Source organism: Eupeodes corollae, chromosome 2 (assembly GCF_945859685.1).
Source record: "Eupeodes corollae chromosome 2, idEupCoro1.1, whole genome shotgun sequence".
Classification (NCBI taxonomy): Eukaryota; Metazoa; Arthropoda; class Insecta; order Diptera; family Syrphidae; genus Eupeodes; species Eupeodes corollae.
The window spans coordinates 49,730,018-49,756,128 of NC_079148.1; the positions used below are offsets into that span (position 1 = coordinate 49,730,018).

At 35.2% G+C, this 26,111-nt stretch overlaps 1 protein-coding gene across 2 annotated transcripts in view; it reads right to left on the bottom strand.

Annotated features, from left to right (window-relative positions):
- Nucleotides 1-607: 607 nt before the first annotated feature.
- Nucleotides 608-26,111, bottom strand: part of LOC129948323 (runt-related transcription factor 3) — a 54,901-nt gene continuing 29,397 nt past the window's right edge. Inside the window, exons 2-5 of one of the 2 annotated variants that reach the window (XM_056059276.1) lie at nucleotides 18,522-18,635; nucleotides 14,687-14,788; nucleotides 1,993-2,208; nucleotides 608-1,894 (exon numbers count right to left, since the gene is read on the bottom strand). In XM_056059276.1, coding sequence (XP_055915251.1) covers nucleotides 1,089-1,894; nucleotides 1,993-2,208; nucleotides 14,687-14,788; nucleotides 18,522-18,635 — 1,238 coding nt within the window. In that variant the 3' untranslated portion in view covers nucleotides 608-1,088. Of the gene's footprint in view, nucleotides 1,895-1,992; nucleotides 2,209-14,686; nucleotides 14,804-18,521; nucleotides 18,636-26,111 lie in introns of both variants that reach the window. The other variant, XM_056059275.1, reaches the window with a different exon arrangement.

A 26,111-nucleotide genomic window follows, 5' to 3' on the forward strand; every position in this document is an offset into this window, starting at 1 on the left:
AAATATGTAAAGAAATTAAGAGTAGATATAACCTTTAGCAGACTTTCAACTTTTATTACCATCAAAATGTGTTGATTTATCGTGTATTCCATAAGTCATCAACTTATCCTTTCGCATTTAAGACTAGAAAAATCAAAGAACTCACAGATTTGTACATATTTTTTGGTTGTTGTTTATTAGACTTTATCTTATACATCTGAATAATAAATAAATAATTAATCATCTTACAGTTTAAAAATTTCACATTTCGCACATAAACTTTTGATGGGATTTCATCTTCTTATACAGTATTTTTTTTTAATTTTTAATAATAATTATTATAGAGAATTTTCTTTTTCTTTTGTTTAAATTTATTTTTCTTACATCACTATTTTTATACAATTAAATTTAACTATATAAGTTTTACAGTTACAGAACAATTTGCAAGTATTTTCTAGAAAATAAGATATTATATAATAAGATATTTTTGTATATAAATTTTTGTTTTTTCCTGTTTTTTTTTTTTTTTTGAAATGTCAAAAAGAAAACATCTTATATCTTTTTATTTTCTTTGTTTCGTTTTTTCTTAGGCTAAGTATACAATAAATAACATTTATATTTTTATTAAAAAAAAAAACAAAAAATTAAATATACAAATTATTTACAAAACTCACAAACATTTTACAAATACAAAAACAAAAAAACACAAAAAATTGTTAACGAAATAATTTTAATATAAAATAGTGTTTTAAGAGTAGGTAGGTTTTGAGAAAACAACAAAAACTATTAGGAACTTATATACGCTCTTTATACTCAATGACATTTGCATTAAATAGTTTTTTTTATTAAATTTTTACTTTGTGCATTTAAATGTATTGGGAATCAATTCGACAAGTGTCAAATTGTGTGTTAAATATTTTACGATAGAATTTAACTAGTTTATAATTTAAATATATTTATAATTTATTTGTTTTATTTTACAATATTTACATTGAAAATTCTACTATTTGTTGGTTTCATTTTTGAAAATGGCTCAGTTGTGATGTCGAACTTTTTGACATTTGTCATTCGCTATTTTGACACTCCTACATCATCAGATAATCGAACCCTCAATATGGCCGCCACACTGAGTTCCCGTTGTCAGTTGGATTGTGGTGACCACGGTGGGCGGCCAGCGCTACCTGGCGGTTGGTGTTGCCATCGTCGACATTTCGTGCAGACGCTCCACAATTTCCGACTAGTGTGAGGTCCCCGGGATGAGTGTTTCCACCGGCCATGATATGATGCTGTTGACGAGCCCCAACATTGCTAATGTGGTCCATCACACTTTGCAGCTCTCCGTGGACAGCTGAATTGGGCGAAGCATGCGGGGGCAGGGAATGCGAATGGAAGCCATGAGTTTGGTTTGCGGCGGTATAGAGCTGGGAATAGAGCAGGCTAGCCGGCAAGACGGGGTACAACGAGCCATTACATCCACTGCCTCCGGTGGAACTGTACGCTACAGAAGAATTCTGTGTTTGATTGACGATTCCTGTAAAGTTCTGGTTAGCAGCGACCCCATTATTTGCTCCACCACCATTATTGGGACCATTGCCAGTAGCTGCCGCACCACCTCCAAGATTGGGTGTATTGGAGGTGAGAAGGTCCTCCTGGACGGGAGATTCAGCTTGTGATGAATCACTTAGACTTCTTGGACCGTTCTGACTTGAGTGAACGTTGTATTCTTGATTGGAGTTCGAATGGTATCGGGGCACCAGAATAGACGAATTAGCTGCCGCACCACCATTTACTGTCGAGGAAATAGATGTTTGACCAGTTGCTCCCAGAAGACTGTGATGTGTCATTTGGCCGGTGGTGGAACCAACAAGATTGCTGAGATGCTGATCTAAATCAGTTGCTGTGGAGTCGGGAAGCACTGAAAAACAAAATAAGAAGAAGATATGCCAATTAGTAGTAAATTTACCAATAACAAGTACGCATACGCCACAGTGGACATTTGTAGAGTATACTTACTTGGCACACAATCACGATTCGCTGTTCCGGAAAAGTCTTGATTGTTAGCTTGTTCATTTGACGAGCAGGTGAAACCCAAAGCAGGATTATTAAACTGAGCAGACGATGGTGTTGTACAAGATGATAATCCACTACTGGCCAGATACGGTGAATAAGCACTCGCCGAACCATATCCCCAGTGTGTGTTAGCTGCTCCCAGACCAAACTGTGACATATCTAGAAAAAAAGAGGAAGAGACAAGAAAATATATTAAAAATAAAAATATGTAAACTCCTTTCCAAATCCTATATATGTGTTTTCATTTATCAGCCTTAGGTCCTTATGAAAGTTTGTGGGTTTCACGCTTTTGATTTATAATGGCTCGCCGCCAATCCGACCATTTATTTTGTGTGATTAAAACCAAACCCAAACACTTAAAATTGCAAACGTTGGCCTCCCTAAAAAAGCCAATCCATATTGTGGAGGCAAAATATCCGTTTTATGTAAGTATTTTGCATTTGTCAATGTATCTTACACTGTGTTGACCAATTTTCAATTCAGATGGTTTTTGTTATATTGAGAGATGTTCGATATACGGATCGACATCTAACTGTGGACATTGTGCTCCTGTCGTTTTATACCCTCTCTGGAGGGAGTAACATTCATACGTAGATTTTTGAAGGTTTGAGTGAAAATCGGTTTAAGAGTGGAATTATTGGCAGAAGATTTATAATGGTTATGATCCATAGCCATTTATTGTCGTTGACATTCTGACATCGCCATCAAAAATATTCCATGTTTAAACTCAAAGAAGTGGGAATAGGTAAAAAAAATTGTAAAAGATTTTCAAAATGTTTCCATAGCTTCAAATGCAATCGTTATACAAATAGTTTATAATTGAAGGTATTTAGTTTATGGATGTTAAAAGTTTTGCAATAAGAGGTTTCAATTTGAATACGCGACTTTTAGGGTAGTTGTCACTTTTGAAGCTGGCATCTTCTTTTATTTCACATTTGAATTACTAAAAAGAAGTGATGCATGAAAATTGAGACAATTCACGAAAAATGGTAAAAAGTTTGCAAAATAAAAGCACTTTTGGATGATCAAAGTCTAGGCCAGTAAAAGTGAACGTGGGAATGTTTAAGATGTGACAAATCGAAACTTGGTTTGCTGTTCAAAAACAGCTGAAGCTTTAAGTGTTTACAAAATGCTGTGTCAGTAGATTATTTATCGATCTTTAGAATAAGGTATTGCACATTTGCATACATATTTTTTTTGAGTTCAGTGAACATTAAGACCTCAAGCCGGTTAATCCCCAGCGACGTCACGTGTCGTATCCTAATTGTGTTTTTGAAATTAATAAAAATGATGATGACGATCTTAAAATTAAAAAGAGGCTGTGATGCGACCCACACTGATAACTTCCCATCCCGTCTGGCGATTTGTCTTGCTTAAAAGTTTATAGATTTTCGTCTTGTGTTCAAAAAGTGGTGAGTTGAATTATTCTTAAAAAAATTTAAATTGTTGGATTTTTAAATAAAAATTACTGAATATCGAAAACAATATTTTCTTGGAAATAAAATAAGTTTGAAGCCAATATTTTTAATTTTTGAAAACCTGTTTGGGTCGAAAATAAATGTTTACCAACTTTTGTTAATTTTTTTTAGGTCATTAATTTTTTGTACAAAAACTGTCAATTCAATTTTTTTCAAAACTTTACTGAATTTTGACAACAACATTTTTTGAAACATAAAAGTAGTTTAAAGCCAATAATCTCAAAGTTTTGAAAAGATATTTGAGTCGAAAATCAATGTTTGGTTTTTTATTTGTTTGTAAAAAAAACTGTCAAATCGATTTTTGTCAAAATTTTTCTGAATGTGGAAAACCATATTTCTTATAAGACGAAAAAATTTCGAAGCCTTAGTCTCAAATTTTTGAAAAGATATTTGAGTCGAATTTTTACCAATTTTTAGTCATGTTTAGTCATTTCTATTTTTCTCAAAGTCTGTGCCGAAAGTCGAAAACTAAGTTAGAAACAATATTCTCAAATTTGTGAAAAGATATTTGAGTCGAAAGTCGATTTTTTACCACTTTTATTAATCTTTTCTATCATTTTTATTTTTAATGTCGAAAACGTTATCTTTCGTTGCTTAAAATTATTTTGGAGATAACATCTTTTTTTTTGGTGTAAAATATTTGAGGTGACAAATATTTTTTTTGTAATGTTTTTGATTCATAAAATAAACCGTTAGTTGGAATTTTTCCAAAAATATGCTAGCTGTCAAAAATCATTTCTTTCGACTCTTGGGACCTTGAAACGACTAGAAATGTCAAAATTTTCAATTTTACAAATCGGACCAATTACGATAACTTCCTATTAGAAGTTAAAAAATTATCTTCAGTGTTGAAACCCATTTGACTTCCAAGGCTACGTTAAAGAGCAGAATTGTTGGCCTTCGAGTATGGAAAACACAAGAGTAATTTATAAAAAGGCTATTTGATCCAAATCGTGTCTCTATTTGATGTTGTTTTTGGGTTTGGTGTGATGAGGCCTTAGGCTGCGGATTAGAATCCACAAACTTAGGCCAAAAGAAAGACCCATTGTGATACCGCATGAATCTAGAGAATAACTTCTTACTAGACGAACCATTTTGACCTTTTTATAAAGCGAAGAAGATATTTGATATCCTTTTTAGCTAGTTCACTGGGATTATCAAAAGAGTAGTCTCCCAGATGAAGTTTTGCGTCTTAGTGAAAGAGCAGGGTAGGTGCAGAGAAGGTGAGAGATTGTTTCCTCTTCTTCTTTGTCCATACAGCTCCTGCAGAAGTCATTTGAGGCTGCACCAAGTCGTCTTGCGTGTCTGCCTATAAGACAGTGTCCCGTAAGGACACCTATTAGGGAGCTAATTTGAAGTCTGCTTTGAGATAACAAGTCTTTAGAGCGCTTTAGGTCCAGTGAAGGCCATATGAGTTTTGTGGCTGCGCATGTTGGTAAGTTGTGCCACCTAGAATTTGCTATCGCAAAAGCTGTTTCTTTTAGCATAAGTTTACATGTAGCTATCGGTATACCTAACTTCTCCCTTTCAGGTGAAATAGGTTTGACGGTTCCATTTTCTAGCGAGTTCATCGGCTCTACAACTACCTGTGATGTCTCTGTGGCCCGGCGCGGCACCCAACAGAGGTGAATGTTAAATTGCTGCGCCATCTCCATAAGAGACGATCGACAATCGAGGGCCGTTTGAGAATTGGTTGAGACACCGTCAAGATATTTAATAGCAGCCTGACTGTCATAGAAGATGCGGATATCAAAAGTTGATATCACGTTTTCTCTTAGCCAGGAGAGAACCTCTTTGATCACTAAAATTTCCTCTTGAAAGACGCTACAATGATTAGGGAGGCGGAATGAGATGCTTAGATTGAGCTTTTCTGAGTACACACCACTACCAACTCTCTCATTTGTCTTGGATCCATCTGTATAAAAATGAATACTTTTGTTATCCAGGAGTTTTTTGTCTTCCCATTCATCTCTGGATGGAATGGATACCTGGAAGTTTTTTCCAAATAGGGGTTTAGGAATAGTGTAGTCTATGTACTTTGGTATAGAACCAAAGAGGTTCAAAATGATGGAGGGACCCACATTGTTGTTGGTCCATTGAGATGAGGCGTCGAGTCTTATCACTGTACTCGCTGACACTTGTTTACTGAAGATGTCGAGGGGTGTCAGATGGAGTAGAGTGTCTAACGCTGCTGAAGGTGTGATTCTCAGTGCCCCGCTTATGCAGAGACATGCAGTGCGCTGAACTCTGCTGAGTATGTCGCAGTATGTGACTTTCTCCAGTGCAGTCCACCATACTGCAACCCCGTACATAAGTATTGGTCGGATGACCGATGTGTAAAGCCAGTAGGTTATGCGAGGTTGAAAACCCCATTTGATTCCTATGGCTTTCTTGCCAAGGAAAAGAGCTGCCGTAGCTTTTTTAACTCTTTCCTGTATATTGGATTTCCAACTTATTTTTTTGTCCAATATCAGACCAAGGTATTTGGCTCCATTGGTAAAAATTAGTGGTATACCTTTTATTGAAGAAGGTACAATTACTGGGATCTTGTATTTCGGTGTGAAAAGGACGATGTCTGTTTTTTAGGATTAATACAAAGTCCGCAGTGATCAGCCCATCTAGTGAGCATATTGAGGGCATTTTGGAGGAGGTATCTCAGTGTATTAGGATGTTCCCCTGTGGCAGCGATAGCAACATCATCGGTATATGCAATCACTCTGTAGCCTTACCTCTCAAGGGATATTAGTAGTTCGTTAACCACTATGTTCCACAGGAGAGGGGACAGAACACCACCTTGCGGAGTGCCTCTACTGACAGAACTTTTTGTACAAAAATCCCCCAACTTAGAGCTGATGATCCTGCTTTTTAGCATTAGATTAATCAACTCACAGATTGAGTATTCGACGTTTAAGACATTGATAGTCTCTTATCAGTGCTATTACGTATATTGATATCGATCAATTGTTCCAGAGTTTTGAGAAGGAAAGATGATAGGCTAATAGGTCTTAGGTCTTTATATAGACCAGATTTATACAACTTTTGAAGATCATCTCAATGATGGGGAAAGTTATATCAATGGTATATTGTAGCTCAGCTTGTACAATTCGATCTGGACCTGGAGATTTGTAAGGTTTGAAACTATTCAGAGCCCATGTCAATTTTTCTTTTGTAACCAGACCTTGAGGAAAAATTAAGTTAATACCCGACCCAGGACCGTTTGTTGTATTAACGGATTGGGAGCTATCCGGGAAGTGGGTGTCTAATAGCAAGTTTTGCGTTTATTCGCAAGAGTTAGACCATGTACCGTCTGAGTTTTTAAGACAACTAGGCATGGTTAGATTTGTCGAGAGAATCTTCCTTATCCTTGATGCCTCCGAGGATTCTTCTATGGAGTTACAGAAGGATCTCCATGAGGATCTTTTGGCTATTCTCAATTCTAGTTTATACTTTTTGAGGGATTCTATATATGAGTCACAATCTTGGGGATGTCTAGTCTTTTTTGCTCGATTGAAAAGCCTTCTACAACCTCTCCTGAGTATATCTAGTTCAGCAGCCCACCAATATGGTTTCGTCTTTCTATCTAACTATAGATACAGAATTATTTACGAAGTAGCGATTTTCAGTAATTCTCAATATTACTACTGTTCGGTACAGATTTTATTTTCTTAGCCGCACTACACGAATGTATTATTTGGCTTAAAATGTTAGGATGCAGACACGAGATTTTACATAATTTTAAACATGGTGTTTAGGATGTTATGTTGAAAGCGCCCTTAATATCCAGGAAGGCCACCACAGTATATTGCTTTTGCTCAAGGGAGTATTCGATAGTTCTTACCAGAGTGTGCAAGGCTGTTTCTACCGATTTCCCTTTGCAGTTAGCATGCTGAGACATTGATAGTCACTTATCAATGCTATTACGTATATGGATATGATCAATCGTTCCAGAGTTTTAAGAATGAATGATGATAAGCTAATAGGTCTTAGGGCTTTAGGGTTGACATGCGAGCATTTGCCCGCCTTGGGAATAAAAACTATCTTTACATCTCTCCATCGCTGAGGTATATAGACCAGATTTATACAACTTTTGAAGATCATCTCAATGATGGGCACAGCGATCAGACCTTAAATATTTGAAAATGGGACTGGCGCTACTGTTATGGTGAATGACCAACCTATTTGATTTCTATAGTTTTAAACAAGATGCATCTCTGTTTTGTTTTAAATTTTCCTGGCTGCGTTCTTTCTGTGGAATTTTGAAAACTCATTCAAATTCTTAAAGATTCAATTCGTGAAGTCAGAAGTTATTAAATCGTTTTCCATTGTTAATGGCAAATGCTAATGAAGTAAACATCCATTGACTTCCTTAAAAAATACTCGTTTTTTAATATCCTTATTGCAAAACCCTGTTTTTTCAATTTTTCAGTATAAAGTTTGATCCTGGAACAATTTTACAAATCATAGTGAGACTTTAGAAAAAAAGAAACAGCTCCTTTGATTTACTCGTGCGTTCGTTTAAAGTTTATTAATAATTACAAATTCCTTGAAATGTTTGCAGATTTTATACCTTCTATTAAATATAAAGGTGAACTTTTCTCATACACATATGTTTATCAATTTTCATATGTGTACATATGTAAGATCAATTAAATTGAAGGTTCATTCATTGGAACAATCTATAGAAACAAAGTTCTCACTTATGCATTTTTTATATTTAAATTATATAGCAACAAAAAAAAAAAAAACGAAACATAAACGAGGATATTTATAACGGCTGTCCTGAAATAAGTCTGCTGCTGTCGCTGCCAACGCTGGTCAAAGGCATAATTAGGCTTAATTAATAGCCCATTCGAAAATTATTAATTAGTTTTTATAAGCGAGTGGACTTTAAATGGACGGATATTGATTTTGTGGCCGCATTATTAATGCTATTGGCTTAAATTTTCAATGCAATTATCGTGGTCCTTGTTGCAGTTTATATTGTTGGTTGTATATATCCTATAATATTACGTGCGTCGTCTGTCGCGTCGCGTAGCGTCGTGTAGTCATCGACTTTGTTGTAGTCGACGTACATGCATGCATAGGTATAGTTTTTTTTTTTGTTAATTTTTACAAACATTCATGTGATATTGTGGGTGTATTTTTGGTATCAAATTTAGGATGGCCATATAACATTATATATGCAACACATAACGGTACATATGATTATTTGTCCACTTTGTGTATTTTATGCAATGATGTAACTCAGTTAGAGCGGTTAACATTTAAAATAAATGTATTGTCGGTTTGGGTATGTGGGCATAGTGAAGGGTAAACAACATAACAATTCGGGTATCACACACAAAACATAAATATAAATATGTATATGTACACATATGTAAATGCATCAGACGCAAAAAGGATTTCATTTAAATCTAATTTGTAAAACCCAACCCATGATATGTTGGTATTCTGTTAAGTGATAGTCTTTGATTTTGTAATTTATTATTCATTGTAAAAAAATATAGTTTAGGACTTTATTTTTAATTTTATTATTTTATTTTTAATGAAAAATCAATATTTCGTTTGTGTGAAAAAATATAAAAATTGAAGCTGGGATGAGAAATTTTGTTGGTAAGTTTAACAACATATAAATAATAACATCTTGTTTAAAGTAAAGAAATTTTAAGTCGATATCTTTCTTTGTTGCATAATGACTGAGTCGCATACCATTTCTTAACACTTTTCATGTTTTTGTGTTTTGTAAACAAATCAATTGATTTTTTCTAATAAATTAACTAAAAGTTAGCCATAATATTTTACAGATGATAAAATTAGTTTGATTGCAGTATCTTTTTTGTTTTGAACCTGATATTTTAAGTTAAATGTTAAAATTCTATTAGGGTTTTTTATTTTAACTTTTGTTTTCTTATTCAAAAACGCCTATAGAAGAAAATGATTTAATGTTAATTTCGAAATTTTACTTATAATGGACAAATTTTGAAGTCAATACCTTCATTTATTCTTGAGATATTCCCACAGGAAGTTATTTTAATGGGCAATATTTGTAAAATTAAAAATTTTGACATTTCTCGTTCGTGACGTTTTTTTCGTCGTCCATAGCTCAAGAACCAATAGAGATATCGACTTCAAAAAAATTTGGTTACACCGATAATAATGCAGAAAGATGCAGAAAGGGCTCTCAAGAAAATTGCGTGATTTGGTTTTTAGCATAGCAATTTAAAAAAAAGGGAATATTTTAGTTAACCCTAAATATCTCACGAAACAAAAACGCTAAAGACTTGAGTTAAATTTAAATGCGGCAATCTTCACAGACAGTCAGGCAGCTGTCAAAGCCATTAACTCGGCCACATCCTCATCTAAATTGGTCCAGCAATGTCGCGATGAGCTTGCAAGCCTGAATATTAACCTCGTTGTCACCCTGATCTGGGTTTCGGGTCATAGTGGTATCGTGGGAAATGAACGGGCTGACGAGCTAGCCAGGCAAGGATCGGACCTTCATAGCTCACTTGCGGAAATGGTTAACATTCCTCTTGGTGCTATGAAGGGTAAAATCTTTTCTATCTACCAAACTGAATCAAACCGAAGGTGGACCAATTTACCCAACTGCATCATATCTAGGAAGATATGGCCCACCTATAATAAAACCCGTTCAAGCGATCTTCTATGCAGGCCAAGGCAAGACATAGCCAGGATTGTTGGGGTTTGTACCGGACATTGGCCTATAGGAGTTCATGCGGAGAAGTTGGGTATCTCCTTTAACACCTTTTGCCGTAGCTGTAGTGACCGAAGAGAAAGTGAAACAAAAATCCATTTCCTCTGCAAATGTCCTGTTTTGACAAACACTAGAATGAAATACTTTGGAAAAGCATTCTTTCACGAACTTGATGAGCTATCTGAGACAAAGATTAGAGACCTAATCTTTTTTCTCAATGCGACAAAATGGCTCTAACATAATGGCTATAAAGCTTCTCTAAAAATCTTTCCCTTTCTATCACAGGTCAAACGAGTTTTTGGTATCAAAACATCGCACTACAGCGCTAATTGCTCTCATTCTAGGTTGCCTCGAGATCGCCATTTCTACCTACCTGAATTAAATTTTGTATAAAATATTGTTGCGTGATACCAAACAAGCATATTTTTTGAAAAAAAAAAATCGAATTAACGGTTTCTTATATAAATTAATAAAATTAAAAAAAAAATGTGTCACCCCGAAAATTTTAGGAATTAAATGTTGTGCAATGAAAAATGACGTCTAACATTTGGTAAAATTTTTTAAAAAATCAAATTGACAGTTTTTTTTATAAAAAATAAAAATCTAAAAAAACATTACTCAAAGTTGGTAAAAATTGGATATCGATTCAAATATCTTTTTTTAAAAACTTGAAATTTAGGCTTCAAACTAATTTTATGTTGTAAGAAATATTGTTATCAACATTCGATAACATTTTGAAAAAAATCGAATTGACAATTTTTTTTACAAAAAATAAAACTCTAAAAAAAACAATACTAAAACTTGGTAAAAATTTACTTTCGACTCAAATAGCTTTTCAAATATTAAAAATATTGGCTTCAAACTTATTTTATTTGACAGAAAATATTGTTTTCGATATTCAGTAATTTTTATATAAAAATCCAACAGTCTGTTTTTTATAAAAAATAGAATCTACAAAAAATAGTACGCAAATTTGGTAAAAATTGATATGAGTACAAATAGACAAACTTTTAAGCAAGACAAATCGGTTTGGGTTGCATCCTAGCCTCTTTTTTAATTTGTAATATAAAAACCACTAAACAGATTGGATTGAAAACACATTCAGCACATCTTGATATAATTGACTGTAAGACAAAATTTATTGACAAACCTACGGGTGTATTGACGATGACGTACGAACATCTTTTTAAAAACCTTTAATTAATATTCTAGAGAACTTGAAACGTAGAAAAATGACTAATCTGAAAATGGTCATATATCGGGCCGATTACAATATTTTATTATTATAGGAAGTTAAAAATATGCTTTGTTCTTCATTTTTCAATTAATAGACCTTTTGAAGAGATTTTTGAAAAAAGGAACAACTATGATTTTCCAGAAATATACGTACTCATACTTACACTCCCCTTCAACTGAATATTCACATACATTTTTGAAAATACTGCAACACTCAACCATTCCTGTGTGTGAGTAATGTTGTCAGTAATGGAGGGGACCTACAGTTTTAAGACAAATCCTAACGTCTAATTTTGAGAAAGGACTTTACAAGAATTACTCTTGGAGGATTTGTCAATTCCTCGCAGGAGGCAGTACCCGTGAAAAGAACTTTAGATGGCACAAGCAGAACCCAAGACCTCTAGCATGACAGTCCAAAGCAGTAACCATCATGCCACGGGTACTACCTTTTAATTTATTTTAACGAAATTTTGCTCCATGTTAACTTTATTGTAGAAATTGGGAACTCTTTGCGCCTAACTTGCGACTTACCTCATTAACTTTGGGTATCAACCATCTGCAAGTATATTTAATAATGTTAAGATCAGATGAGTATTGTAGCCAATGAGGAAAGTGCACATTTTGCTCCTCTGCTTAAGCTTTTATTTTCACCGAGTTAAATGGAGCGTTATCATGTTGGTAAGAGAAGAGAACGGTTCAAAAATGTAATAATATTTATGACCAATTCTTTCCAAGACGCTAAGACCATAACACATCCTTTACAATTATTATGAAAAAGCTAGAAAAACCATTATATTTTCTAAAATCGTGAAAATAAAAAGTTCACCCAGCGAAATTAAATGTTTTGTTCATCTTAAAAAACCACGTGATGCCATTCTTTTTTCAGCTTATTTCAGTTTTGAAAAACAAAATTTTCGCATGGTTTTCCGTTGTTCACTTTTATGTATATTTCGTGTACGTTTTAAATTGCGCCAACTACAGAAGCATCTCTTGAACATTGCATACAAAATCCTTTCTGACGTATTATGTGAACGTCTGAAGCCGTTCGTCAACAATCTGATAGGCCCTTATCTGTGTTGCTTCAAAGCAGGAAAGTCCACCATTGACCAAATATTCACTTTTCGGCACATCTTAGAGCAAACCCAGGAACTTCCAGTCGATACCCACCATCTCCATATCGATTTTAAGGCCGCTTATGACACCATCTATAAAGAAAAGCTCTACAAAGCAATGTCTAGTTTTGGCATCCCTGTCAAATTTATCCGTTTGTACAGAATGACGATGGAGAATGCACGCTGCTCTATCAAGGTCGGAAAAGATCTTACTGATGCATTTGATGTCAAAAAAGGTTTTAGGCAAGGCGATGCACTGTCATGCGACTCCTTCAACATCGTTCTGGAAAGAATTGTGCAAAACTCAACCGTCAACACTAGAGACACAATCTTCCAAAGGTCCATCCAATTACTCAGATACGCAGATGAGATTGACATAGTTGGAAGATCAAAGCGTGATATCAGGGGAGCGTTTTTGAGCATTGCGACGGAAGCGAAGAAGATGGGTTTAGTGGTCAATGAGGGCAAGACCAAGTATATGCTGCCATCAAAAAAGGACTATGAACGACGACATCTTGGACAAAATGCCACCATGGATAGCTAAAACTTTGAGGTATTTAAGGACTTTGTCTACCAAGGCACCGCTATTAACACAGACAACGACAATAGCGCTGAAATCAAACAAAGAATAACTCTTGCAAATTGCTGCTTCTTTGGACTTAGAAGGCTATTGAGAAGTAAATTCCTCTCTCAAGCATCTAAAATTACCATCTATAACACACTCATCATCCCGTTTATCATTTATGGCCCTGAAGTCTCGACCCTGTCAAAGAAAGGTGGGAACGTCTTAGGATGCTTCGAGAGAAAAATTCTTGGGGTGATTTTCGGTTCCGTTTGCAAAGATGGACAATGGAGGAGAAGATACAACGATGTAAGCGCTGTACAGCTACTCCGACCTGTTTAACAGAATTGAAGTCCAAGGACTTAAATAGCTGGATCATATAGAGCGAATGGTCACCAACGCTCGCGCCTGGAGAGTCCTCAAATCTAATCCAGAGAGACGACGCAGTTGAGGAAGACCGGGACTGGGTGGCTCACACAGTTGGGTGCAGATGAATACCCCAACCAATTTGTCGTGCCAAACTGGAAACAGCTAGCAAGGGACCGAACTGGCTGGAGACGCATCCCAGGTCCGCCTCGGACTGTAGCTTGGCTCTTATTTGGGTAATATTTTAGAAACAAATTTCTTAACATCTTCAAGGAATATATAACACCAACCGTTATCATAAAATATAAAGCATTTTTAAAATTTCACAAATGTTTGTGCGTATTCAGTTGAAGCGGAGTGTATAGACTGATAGAGGTTAATATTTTTTTAATAACCAAAGAATTTTCATGAACTCTTCTAATAATTGAAAATAGTGACATATTTTTTACATTATAAATTTAAGTACATTCTGAATTGGTGATATTTTTGCCACAGTTTTGGGTTAGCAAACAAAAAAGTTCTAAATTAACCTAAAAAATAAATTGAATTTGAATTGATACTTATGGTGACATTATTTGATTTATATTTCACCCCAATCGTGTGTGAATATTTAGGCAAAAAACATATCTACATATAAACATTATAGACTATTCTATTCGTTTTATTTACATCCATACATATCTACATACTTTATGTATTTGTAATTAAAAACAAAATTTAATGACAATTATGAATTAAAAAAAAAGAAAAAAACACAATCACTATACGCTATGTCAATAATTTACCCTAACATCCCTTATTTTTTTATTACATAATTTCAATTCAAACACTAACCCCTATCACCCCTCCCAGTTTCCACTTCACCACCTCTGCCCTATTCCCGTGTATTTTGCTTTACCGCAAAAGAACATGCATACTTGCAATATTTATGCTAAACACTGTGGTTTTTCGTGCGCGTGATTTGGGCCACAACTATTCACAACTTGGTTAGCTGGTTAAGTTAGTTTCGTCAATTACCAATTGTGAATGTGCTGCGTTAACAAAAAAAAAATAAATAACTACCCTTTCCTCCCCACATACCAAAAAAAAATTATTACTACGTTCATCGTTGCCGATAAAAATTTAAATAAAAATAATGTAATAATAATAAAATAATATTCATACTCACTTTGACAATTTCCAATGGGCGGCATTCGAAATCCAGATAGCGGGTCGGCTGAAAAATGGAACGGTCGTTGTCCGAAGGCAAAGTGGAATTGTTGTTGTTGTCCTAAAAGTGATAACACTGCGTTTTTAATTAAAATTTCTGCCCTTATATAGTTTATCCTAGGTAAATGATTATTATGATTTTTTTAAGGATTGTTTTCACAGATCTTATATTTAAAAAACGAAATGATAAGCAAGTTGCTCAGATGTCAAAGGTAAGGATGGATCAAAATGTTGCTTTAATGAGCTCAACTCATTTCTCTATTTTTATTTTTTTAAATCAATTATTTTGTCAAAATATGGAAACCTAGCTAAGATCAAGTTTAAGGATTTTCGCTATGAATAAATCTTTAATTGGCTCATCATATAGGCTCTCAAGGGAGTATTGATAGCATTAAAATGTCAAAAGTTCAAAAAAAATGCTTAAATGGAAAGGATTTAAAAAGAAATACCGGTGCATATTCGTCTTAAAGTTTTAAATATTAAAATTAGAGGGAAAGACAGAGTTGGAGAATACATTCCACATTCATGATGTGCAGTTGAAGAAAGAATTCCTTTACTTGACAGTGCGTCTTAAGTTGAGTTCAAAGGTTCCATAGACTTTACCAACGGCACTATTAAGGTGATCATGCTCATGATAAGAGTGTGATGGAATACTACTCTAGCTACTACTCTACAAGGTTTCTAGCAGTGCTAACATATTCAATGGTTTCGTCGCCAAGTTTCAACAGGTTTAAGCCCTATAGATCAATGTTTTTGCGATAGATGGGTAAGGATGTTGATTTGACAGGGTTAAGGCGGAGATCGTTCTGATCACTGTGGAATTTTAAGTGCGAAGAGGACTGGTCCAAGAATAGATCCCTGTGGCACTCCACTCAAAATATTAAGAAATGTGGACGAGTATCCATTGGCCACCCACGCATTGTTGCCTTCCACTGAGATACGAAAGAACTAAATTATAGGACTCTAAAGAGTGGTTAACAGTATCAAAAGCCTTTGAATAATCTAACAGTGTTAACAATGTAACATGTTTACTGTCCATTGCCATTCTTATTTCATCAGTTACAAATAGAAAGGCGGATTTGCAGCTGTGTTTAGGTCTACAACCAGACTGACAGGTACTTGAAAGGTTGTTGATTGTAAGTTATTTTTGTATTTGCCCCAGAATAGTTTTTTAAATACCTTCGAAAGAAACGGAAGAATGGCAATCGGCCGAAATTCTGTAGCAGTACCTGTTTGCTTTTTGGGAATGGGAATAACCTTAGCCTTCTTCCATTCTAAAGGAAACTCGGAAGTAGTCAGTATGCTCTTAAATATGTAGGTTATAAATGTAGTATATTTGGAAGCAGTATAGCCTCAAGAACTTAAGGTCCATTTGATCCAAGGCAGTAGCATTAGATTTAATCGATATTAGTTCCTCTACAATTTCTTCATCTTGTATTCTTAAAAAACTCAGAGAGCTGTTGATAGCAGTTGGTGACGCCTCAGTAAGAGAATGAACGGGTGAATCAAGGTTTAAAGGCATAGAATTAAACTTTTTATTGAGAGCATCACAATCGACGTCACCAACAAGCTTTTTAGATTGTTTGCCAATACCGATTTCACGCAGGTTTTTCCTAAATTTTCTGCCAGAGGTAAAAGAACCAAGTTTATTTTCATAATAAAGTCTTTTTGCCGTTCTAACCATTACGACAACTTGTAATGTCTCCATTGAATGTAGGTGGCATCTCGTCGTGACATCAGAGCAGAGATGTCGTTATTTAGCCAAGGTGGAGCCGTATTCCTAACGAGAAGTTTTTTAATAGGAACATGCCTCTCAAAAAGCTCCTTGACGTTATGCCGTAAAAACCTGACTTGATCATTTACACTTTGCATATGGTACATTGAGTTCCATTCTACGCAGTCAAAATCACGCACTAAATCAGATGTGTTTAAGTTTTTGAAGTCTCGGTATTGAAAAATTTGTTGATCAACCTGAAAAATTAAATCCAAACACACAAAGAGTAAATCGTGCTTAGAAAAACTAGGTGCTAAAAGCTGGCTAGCATAAGCTTACCAACATCGCTGAAAAGATATAGTTCTAGAAGGTAACTAGACTTTTTGGTGAAGTGGGACTCAGATTCAGCGCCTTAAATATATCAAGGAAATGTTCATAAAAGCAAGAAGAAATTGTGTCTTACGTCGTAACCAACAGTATTATGCTTAAATGGTTGTATGGTCTGTAAACTGATCCAACTAAAATATTTCCAGTGTTACAAACGATATTGAGAAAGACATATTAAAAAGGACAGTCGTCATTAGATTCACAACTTATCCCGTCAAGCATAAACAAAACGGCACCTAACTTTTAACTGAACATTTGCGAATATTTAAGCTTTGAAAGTGGCAGAAGCTTTGGAAGGAATATGAAGCAAAGGAAATTATAAGCATTTACGTTACAAAAATTTTAAAATTATATTTGGTGATAAACAGATTTTCGTCCTTTTATTTACCAGCATGTGAAATATCTTACCATATTTCGTCTCTTCTTGTCATTGCAATGTTCAAGAACCCAGAGCGACATCAATGTAGACTTACTCCTTCTTTTCTAACCCTTCCTTTATTTACGATGCTTATATCAATATCAAAATAATCTCTGGTCTTTGCTTACTTATAAACCAGCGAAACAATGGATCAGTTAGAAGGCAACATGAACTTTGTGTTTCTCTTAAATTCAAAAGCTCAAGCTTTTCTTTCAAAATTCTTTATAAAAGCTTTGATCCTTTTTTCTATAAAATCTGCCGATCTTTAATAATGTCCGTAAAACAATATTCCAAACAGTCGTTCTCATATCCTTTTCTGCACAAGATTCGATTCAAGTTTACAACACTACTTTGTACCTTTTACAAGTTACATACTACGTAACGTAGCTACGTAGGTAATATGCATATTGCATAAATATACAATATAAGGGACATTAATTAAACACGCAATTCATTACGTATTCGTAGCATGTAATCGGACATTTGGGGGCTTCTCCGGCTGTGTGCCCAGCACTTAAGCTTCCTCAATTAATTACGGAATTCCACAGTTGGCCAACGCGTAGTGGTGAGGTGAAGATGAATAGACTTGAAGTCAATTACCAACATAGATCCTTCTGCTCAGCTCTAGATAGAGTATCAAGGAAAATGCAAATTTTCCATCACAACCCAAGTCCAAGAGGTTGAAAGACAAAGAGGCAGATAGAATGAGAGAACTCTGTTGTCAGTTGTTGAATATCAAGGATTTTCTCTTCTTGCAATCCTTTTGTATGCAAAAGATGTTTGAATTGTTTTGCAAGATATCATACTCCATACCATACGCAGTTGATTTAAATTTATACAAAACCTACTCACATATCTATAAATATACGTTATACCTATAGAGTAGGAAAGGAAGCAAGGTATCTCATACATTAAATATTTTCCAAAGATAAATCATTTGTGGAATAGATTGGTTGTGCTACAAACACATTTATAAGATACGTTTGCATTTGGATATTTTGCCCATCTAGAAATTATATTCTCCGTGTGTGGGGGGCAGTGCATAGCAATTCATTTGAAAGATAGAACTTTCCTCACTAAGGTAGATGAAAGTTGGAACTGTCATTTCCCACAGAGATCCACATGCACACAACCCACACATCCTTACAGACAAAGATACATCAACATAACTACTAACAATCTGTGAAAGCCTATCTCAAATATGGATGCAAATTAAATTGCCTTCTAGGCAAACAACAAAAGGATTTTCCAAAGGATAAGATATTGTTTACTTACTTGTCTTCGAACGGGGCTCTCGGGGTCCGTCCACAGTGACTTTTATCGCCTTATTGTAGGTGGCTATATGCGGTGGTGATGTCGATATGGTGATGGTTAGTGTGAAGCTCTTCCCTGTGTAAAATTAAAACAAAAATATTTTATATATATGTTTATGTTGTATGGGTACATTAGAAAAAGGACATATCCATATCCTTGATTTATTTCGTATAAGTGTTTTGTATGCGTCTACCATTCGTATACATATAATATAATAGTGTCAAAGTATAGAGAAGGATTTAACGAAGCATTTACTATTCCTTTTTATAGATACTTAGGTTAGTTTTGCATCTATATACGTACGTAGGTATAAAAGATACATATTTATAGGTAAGTTTTTTGGCAAAAACATGCTGTTCATTAAAATTTTGTGGAAAATAGTTTGGGTTTTTTGAATTTGCATGTCTGGGGTTTTTCAATTTGTCATTTGATTGGAATATATGTATATGCAATACATACTATGTCGGCAGACTTTGGTGTATAACACAAAAGATTAAGAATGTTATATTTGTATGTAAATGAATAAATGAAATTTAAGATATATTTTAACTACACAAATATGTTCATACTTTCAACAGAGAAGTCACTTGGAGTCTTAAAGATTTTTGGATTTTACTGTAGAAAAAATGTTGGAAATATAAAAACATCTTTAAATTTGAAGAACGACCTTGAGAAAATTTTTATATCTTTGAACGAATTTATTTTAAATTAATTAATAGTTCCGATTTTTTTTAGTTGAAAGTCAAAACATGATTTTGAACACGAAATGCAGGATTATTGGATTGAGTTCCAGTTCAAGATTTTTTTAAGTGAGACCGTGACTGCATAACTAAAAAGACACCATTTTCTCAATCAACAATAATGGTAAAGTCATCAATCCGACAATAGCCAATTACATTTAAATAAAAAGTTGTCTGTTCAAACTTGTGGCAAAGTCTGATTATACAGTGAACTAATTTGCAACTGACTAGCTTAAAAATAGTTCACAATTTGTATACTTATGTGCAAAAAAAATTAACAAAAGTTGGTAAAAATTGATTTTCGACTCAAATATCTTTTCAAAAATTTCAAATATTGGCTTCAAACTAATTTTATCTTATAAGAAATATTGTTTTCAACATTCGATAAAATTTTGAAAAAAATCGAATTGACAGTTTTTTTTACAAAAAATAAAACTCTAAAAAAAAACAATACTAAAAGTTGGTAAAAATTTACTTTCGACTCAAATAGCTTTTAAAAAATTAAAAATATTATCTTCAAACTTATTTTATTTCGCAGAAAATATTGTTTTCGATATTCAGTAATCTTTATATAAAAATCAAACTATCCATTTTTTCATAAAAAATAAAATCTACAAAAAAAAAATACAGAAATTTGGTAAAATTGATACAAGTACATAAAGACAAACTTTGAAGCAAGACAAATCGACAGACGGGATTTGAAGTTATCAGTGTTATCTTTTTTTATTTTTGGTAAATGACCCACATGGTCGAAACGAATCAAAAGTAGAGGATAGTCTTGTATCTTTCAGAATGCTTTTTCTTTGTTGGTGTTCCTGCAGGTGATCCGGATCGGTAGCAGAAGAAGTTGGACTTGCAGGAGATCCAAGTCCAGATACACTTCGAGGTCTTCCATGGAGTGCTTCTTTTTCAGCTTTGAATAAAAACTCGGCTATTTCAAGTTCGAAATCGAAATATTTATATTACTTCTTCGATCGTAAGTTTGATACAAGCTCAGCATCGAATCAAGAAGGATCATTCCACCCATGTACTTGTTTGACACATAAACAGTTTGCGGAGCAAGAAGAATTCCATAAGGTTTATACTTTCGTGAATAGCGACGGGTTTCTGTTACTGGATTCATTCACACATGTGGTGTCATCAGAGTAACCATTTTGTTATCGATCCCGGACAGCCAAACTTAGCTAAACTCCATCAACAGTTGCCACTTTTACGATCATGGTTCCACGTCCTTCCTTCAACAATTTATTTTTCAGGTTAGTGGGTGACATTTTTTTCCACAGTAGATTGTAATCTGGTGACGATATTTCCACAACACCCAGCTCTGGAGCTCCATCAGGAAATGAATTGCTCTAGTATCCACCAAACTCCACTCAAAACTTAGTTCTTATAGGTTTGGCTGGATTGTACTGCTTCAGTTCATTGTGACATTTTGTTGGTATGATTGATTCAACAACGGTGGGATCTCCTTTTGGGATCAAAAGCAACCGTTCTCGTAATTTCTCCAAAAGTGTCCTTATTTCAAAAAATGTGTCGTGTCTCTTCCACATGGAAAGATATTATCATTGCCGTTGCAATGGATTAAGCTTTTAATTTTTTTTTGCAAGTTTCTTGCACGTCATTGTTTTGTTGATTGGTCGTCCTACAGCTTTATTCCAGAAATTCCTTAAAGATGAAAGTAACCATTCCGATGAATTGCTCTACTTAATCTGAGCATCTGTGATGCTGACCATATTGTTTATATTATCCTTAAATGCTTTTTATTTGATTCGTCAGTTATTTGGTTCATTATGTCATCAATGAACAAGAATTTAAAATATTCCGATGGGGTATTTAGGACCTTTACTGATTCTGGTAACTCAGCCGATTCCGAAAATATGAAGTTTTCCTTGACGAACGCAGGAATGTGTCTCAATTCAGTGAATTTCATTTTTAATTTTATCTGTTTTGGCTTTAGTCATTTTTTTTTATTTTGCAATGATTGGACAATTCAGAGTAGATTATTGTAATATTCGTGTTTCATACAGGCCAGCTGTTTTGGCACTAAGTGAAACCCAAGTAGGTGGAGATTCTGATCCTGCTGAATTTTGTATTCATGGATATAGCTTTGTGCCTTTATTTTTTTCCCATCATGGCCTCGCCATTACATTAGGAATAATGTTGCTTATCAGCTCTAACCACAATATGGTACTTGCACCAATTCCTTTTTTTATTATATGTGGTTTAAATTCACCGTAAATAAGCAAATCATTCTACTACTGCTTCCTTTATCGAAGCCCTAATTTAGACAGAGTATCAACTTCTCGTGAATTTGATGCTTTGTCTAATTCCATCCAAAAAATTGTTTCGTCCTATCCTCGCACTGAAATCGTTGTTACGGGCGATTTCAATGTACACAATTCTTAATGGCTTCAACATTCAGGCCAGACAAAACCCTTTGGAGTGTGTGCAGAAATTTTCGGTGTGTTGAACCACCTAATTCAGGTGGTCAACAAGCCCACCCGAATATCGGACGTTGAAGGTCGAGCAGAAACACTCTTGACTTGTTTCTTACTTCTGACCCTGATAAGTACACTGTTAGTGTTCTATCTCCTTTAGCACATCTGACCGTTATGTTTTATCAGCAAATTTCTCGTTTGAAAATTGTTCAGTTAAAGAAAGAGCTCCTAAGAGAACCATTTGGGAATACGAGAAAGCCAACTGGGACGGTCTAAATAATTACTTCAGGATCTATAACTGGTCACTATTCTTCCTCGATGGTGACGTTGACGTCAGCGCTGATATAACAACAAGTTTAATTGTCCTGGAAATGAGAACTTTTATACCGACCAGGGTTAAAAGTATCAGACCCTAGGAAAACGTTTGCTTTGATGCGAGATGTAAAGAGGTTATTAGGGTCAAAGAGGTAAGTTTCCGTTGCTATAAAGCCAACCGAACTGAGGAAATCCGGAAAAAGTTCAAACAAGCCAGAAAGGCCTGCAACGCCCGTATTCGACGGACCAAATTTGTACATGATCAAAATTAATGCAAAACATAATGCAATGCCCCAAAGGCATTAAAAATTGTTGGTCATTTGTAAAAAACATGAGGAATTCATCCTCTTCATCGGTTCCTACGCTCGTTGTCAATGACACTCCTTTTGTTAGCTCTTTAGAGAAAGCTAATCTCTTTGCTAGGCAGTTCACCACCAATTCTACGCTGCCAGTGAGTGTTATGACTCCGATTGTACTTCAGCAAGTTAGTGATTCTATGGGACCAATATTTTTTCGCACTCGTACTGTGGCAAGAGTCCTTAGAGATCTAAACACACATAAATCTGCTGGTCCGGATAAGATCCCCGCTATTGTTCTGAAGAGGTGTTCTTCAAGGCTGGCAAAACCACTGCATAAGCTTTGTCGTCTGTCCTACTCCTCAGGTCTCGTTCCGAGAGGATGGAAAACTGCATTTGTCCAACCCATACCCAAAAAAGGCGAATCTTTCTCAACCTCTAATTACCGACCGATTGCACTTACGTCCCTTCTTTCCAAGGTCATAGAAACGCTGATTAATTATCAGCTCAAGAAATATCTTGAAGATCTAAAGCTTCTTAATGACCGGCAGTACGGTTTTGAAGCAATAAGTCCACTGGTAATCTCATGGTTCATCTCACCGAACAGTGGAGCGAATCTTTTCATCGTTTTGGAGAAAGTAAGATTATTGCACTTGATATTTCAAAAGCATTTGATATGGTTTGGCATCAGGCTCTCTTATCGAAAATGCGTGCATTCGGTTTTCATGAATCCCTACTTCATTGGATTAGTAATTACCTTTCGAATTTTTCAACACAAGGGGTATTGGATGTATTCAAGTCTGAAAACCACAAAATAAATGCTGGTGTGCCCCAGGGCTCTGTTCTATCTCTAACACTCTTTCTCATATTTATCAATGATCTCCTGTCTGCCACATCTAATCCAATATATTGTTTCCCTGACGATAGTACTCCTAGCTTTTCATATTCGTTTTCAGACTCACATCCCTCTTTTTTGGATGTGGAACTGCAACGAAAAAATATGATAAGCTCATTAAATTCCGACCTAAACAGCATTGTACAGTGGGGATTAAAAAACCGGGTGGAATTTAATGCTTCGAAAACGCAATGCTGTCTTGTATCGTTAAAGCGAGATGTACCCCATTGCCATTATCCATGGATGGCACTTGCATCAATGAGACTGAACACCTCGATATTCTCGGTATGAGTGTCACCAACCACCTCTTGTGGAATGATCACATACGCGATGCCGCCAAAAATGCCGCAAGGTGTTTGGGTTTCCTTAGGTGATGCAAGAAATATTTCACCCCTTCTGATCTGGCTGTTATCTACAAGACTTACATACGTCCAAAGCTTGAGTATAACTCCCATCTCTGGGCTGGTGCTCCTGCAACTTACTTAAGCCTCTTGGATGGTATTGAACGAAGAGCATTTAAGTTGATAGATGATAATATCTTCATAAGTTCATTTACTTCGCTTGAACATCGTCGTAAGGTCTCTTGTCTAACCCTTTTTTACCTTTATTTTAACGTCTTACGCTCAAGTGAAATAGCCAATTGCATTCCTCCTCGTAAACAGTTCAACCGTAATACTCGCCCTTCTAGGAATGCTCATCAATATACCCTCGAGCCCAATTTCGGCCGTACTATCAAATACAGAGATTCGTTCTTAAGCCGTACTACGCGAATGTGGAATGCTTTACCACATTCTGTCTTTCCTAGTCATTGCAATATTCAGGAATTCAAAACCAATTTGCACCGACATCTCCGTTTAAACCATCTCTCACACTGTGCCTCTGCATATTAAGGGTAGTAATACCCCTTGAGTGTGTGTTTATTATAAAAAAAAACGACGAGCTTCCATTTCTTCAGCTTAAGAACAATTAAATACATTTATTTTACTTCAGTTAACGATTATTGTAGGTAAGAGTTAAGAACAAGTAAAGTTAAAAAAATGTATACATTGAAAACATTTTACTAATTTTAATCACTTCTTGAAAAAAAGTGGTTACAAAATTATTAAAGTGTAGAAAGCCATACATTGTTTCTAATGCGGTATAGGGTTAATTTACTTAGCTGCATTTGGCAGTATTTGCGTCATATTTAAGAAATTCCATTGGTCGTGAAACATCGGTTTGGCAAGGACTTTCATATCTTTCACTTGTCTCCAAAAACGAAAATAAATAGATGCCAGATCGCAAGATCTTGGTGACTTATTGTTATGTGCCATTTTAGTACTGAATTGTACCATTTTTGGCTCACTGATGATTTATTTTTCCGTGTTAACTAATGATTTAGTTTTTAAATAATAGTTGGCAGATCTGAAGTTGACAACTGCCTAAATAGCGAGCTATTTCAAATAAATCAAAGATGATGTAAATCACAACGTTACTGGCAATAGTTACCGTCATTTTTTTTTGCGTAAAATAGAAGAGCTTGACTAAGATGAAAGGTAATAGTCACCTAAATCGTGCGATTTAACGCCTCATCTTTTCGTAAGGCTGAGTTCTTGCGTAAAACGACAACCCCTCTTGGAATGACTCCCTGGAAGCATTTATTCGTCAGATACTTGCCGTTATGATTATTGGGTTCCCCAGCGCACTTGAGTATGAGTTTAAATCCATAGTCTAAGTCAGCACGCAAAATACCCATCCTCAATCAGTGTCAGACATTTCTCCATAACTTGTTTGGTTTAATTATTTTTACCAAATCAAATAAAACATCGTTGCATGTCAAAAGTACATATTTATTTTGAACACCATAAATATGTAGGTAATAAAAACTCACCATATTAGTTACGTGTCAACAAAATAGGTGGCGTATTATTATTATTGTGATTGCATGAAACATGAACACCTTGGGGTACATGTAGATAGAACATGTAGGTTATAAATGAGGACCTAATTGTTCACGGCACTCAATGACACCAATAAAACCTGAGAAAACATTGGTATACTCGGAATCGGAAGGTTTTGTCAACTCGTTTAGCCGCACGCAAACCCCAACAATCAATTATGGAATAAACTGTGTTTTGTGTATATTGCAATATTATAAGGTAGGGTAGGGTATATGCCTGTCAAACCTTTAGCTTTGCTTCGATGATGATTTGAGGGTATAACTTTGGATCAGGCCTTATAATAGAACACTATCTGTCTATGGCAGTATGTTTATGGGATATAAATCACGCAAAGACAAGTCGCAAACACACCTTTTTGGTTGAACGCAGTGTAAACAGGTTTATTACGACAACAAAAGCTCAGGTGTAGGTAAGGTAGTGGGAATAGCTACCTATACCGGAAGATATCCAGCACATTCACAAATCCATATCCCCCATCATCAGCCAAAGGCGTTCGGCTTTGCCATATTTCGTATTTACTGAGCTTATTGGCAAGGCATTAATACGTTCATTCCTTTGAGGTTTTCCGGTCATGCGGTTTATAATCAGATTTTGTAGGATAACTCTGTGTTTGTTCCGTTGCATTTTGAGAGCACCTATAAATATAAGCATATATCTTCTAATTCATACCTACCGTAAGATTTCCGTTTTAATCCGGTATTTGGTTGTTGATGACGATAATATACCTAAACACATACACAAACATCTTATTGCAGCATCAGCCAACAACTATTAGGTACCTATATTTACACTGATAGATAGAAAGCTTATATGCATGTGCTGTGCAGTGCATTGTGCAGTGCAGTGCAGAATTTTGAATTTAAGAGAGGGGTTTTCCTTAGGTAAGTAGACAGCCATAGATTAAGATATAGGTGAGCATAACTGTTG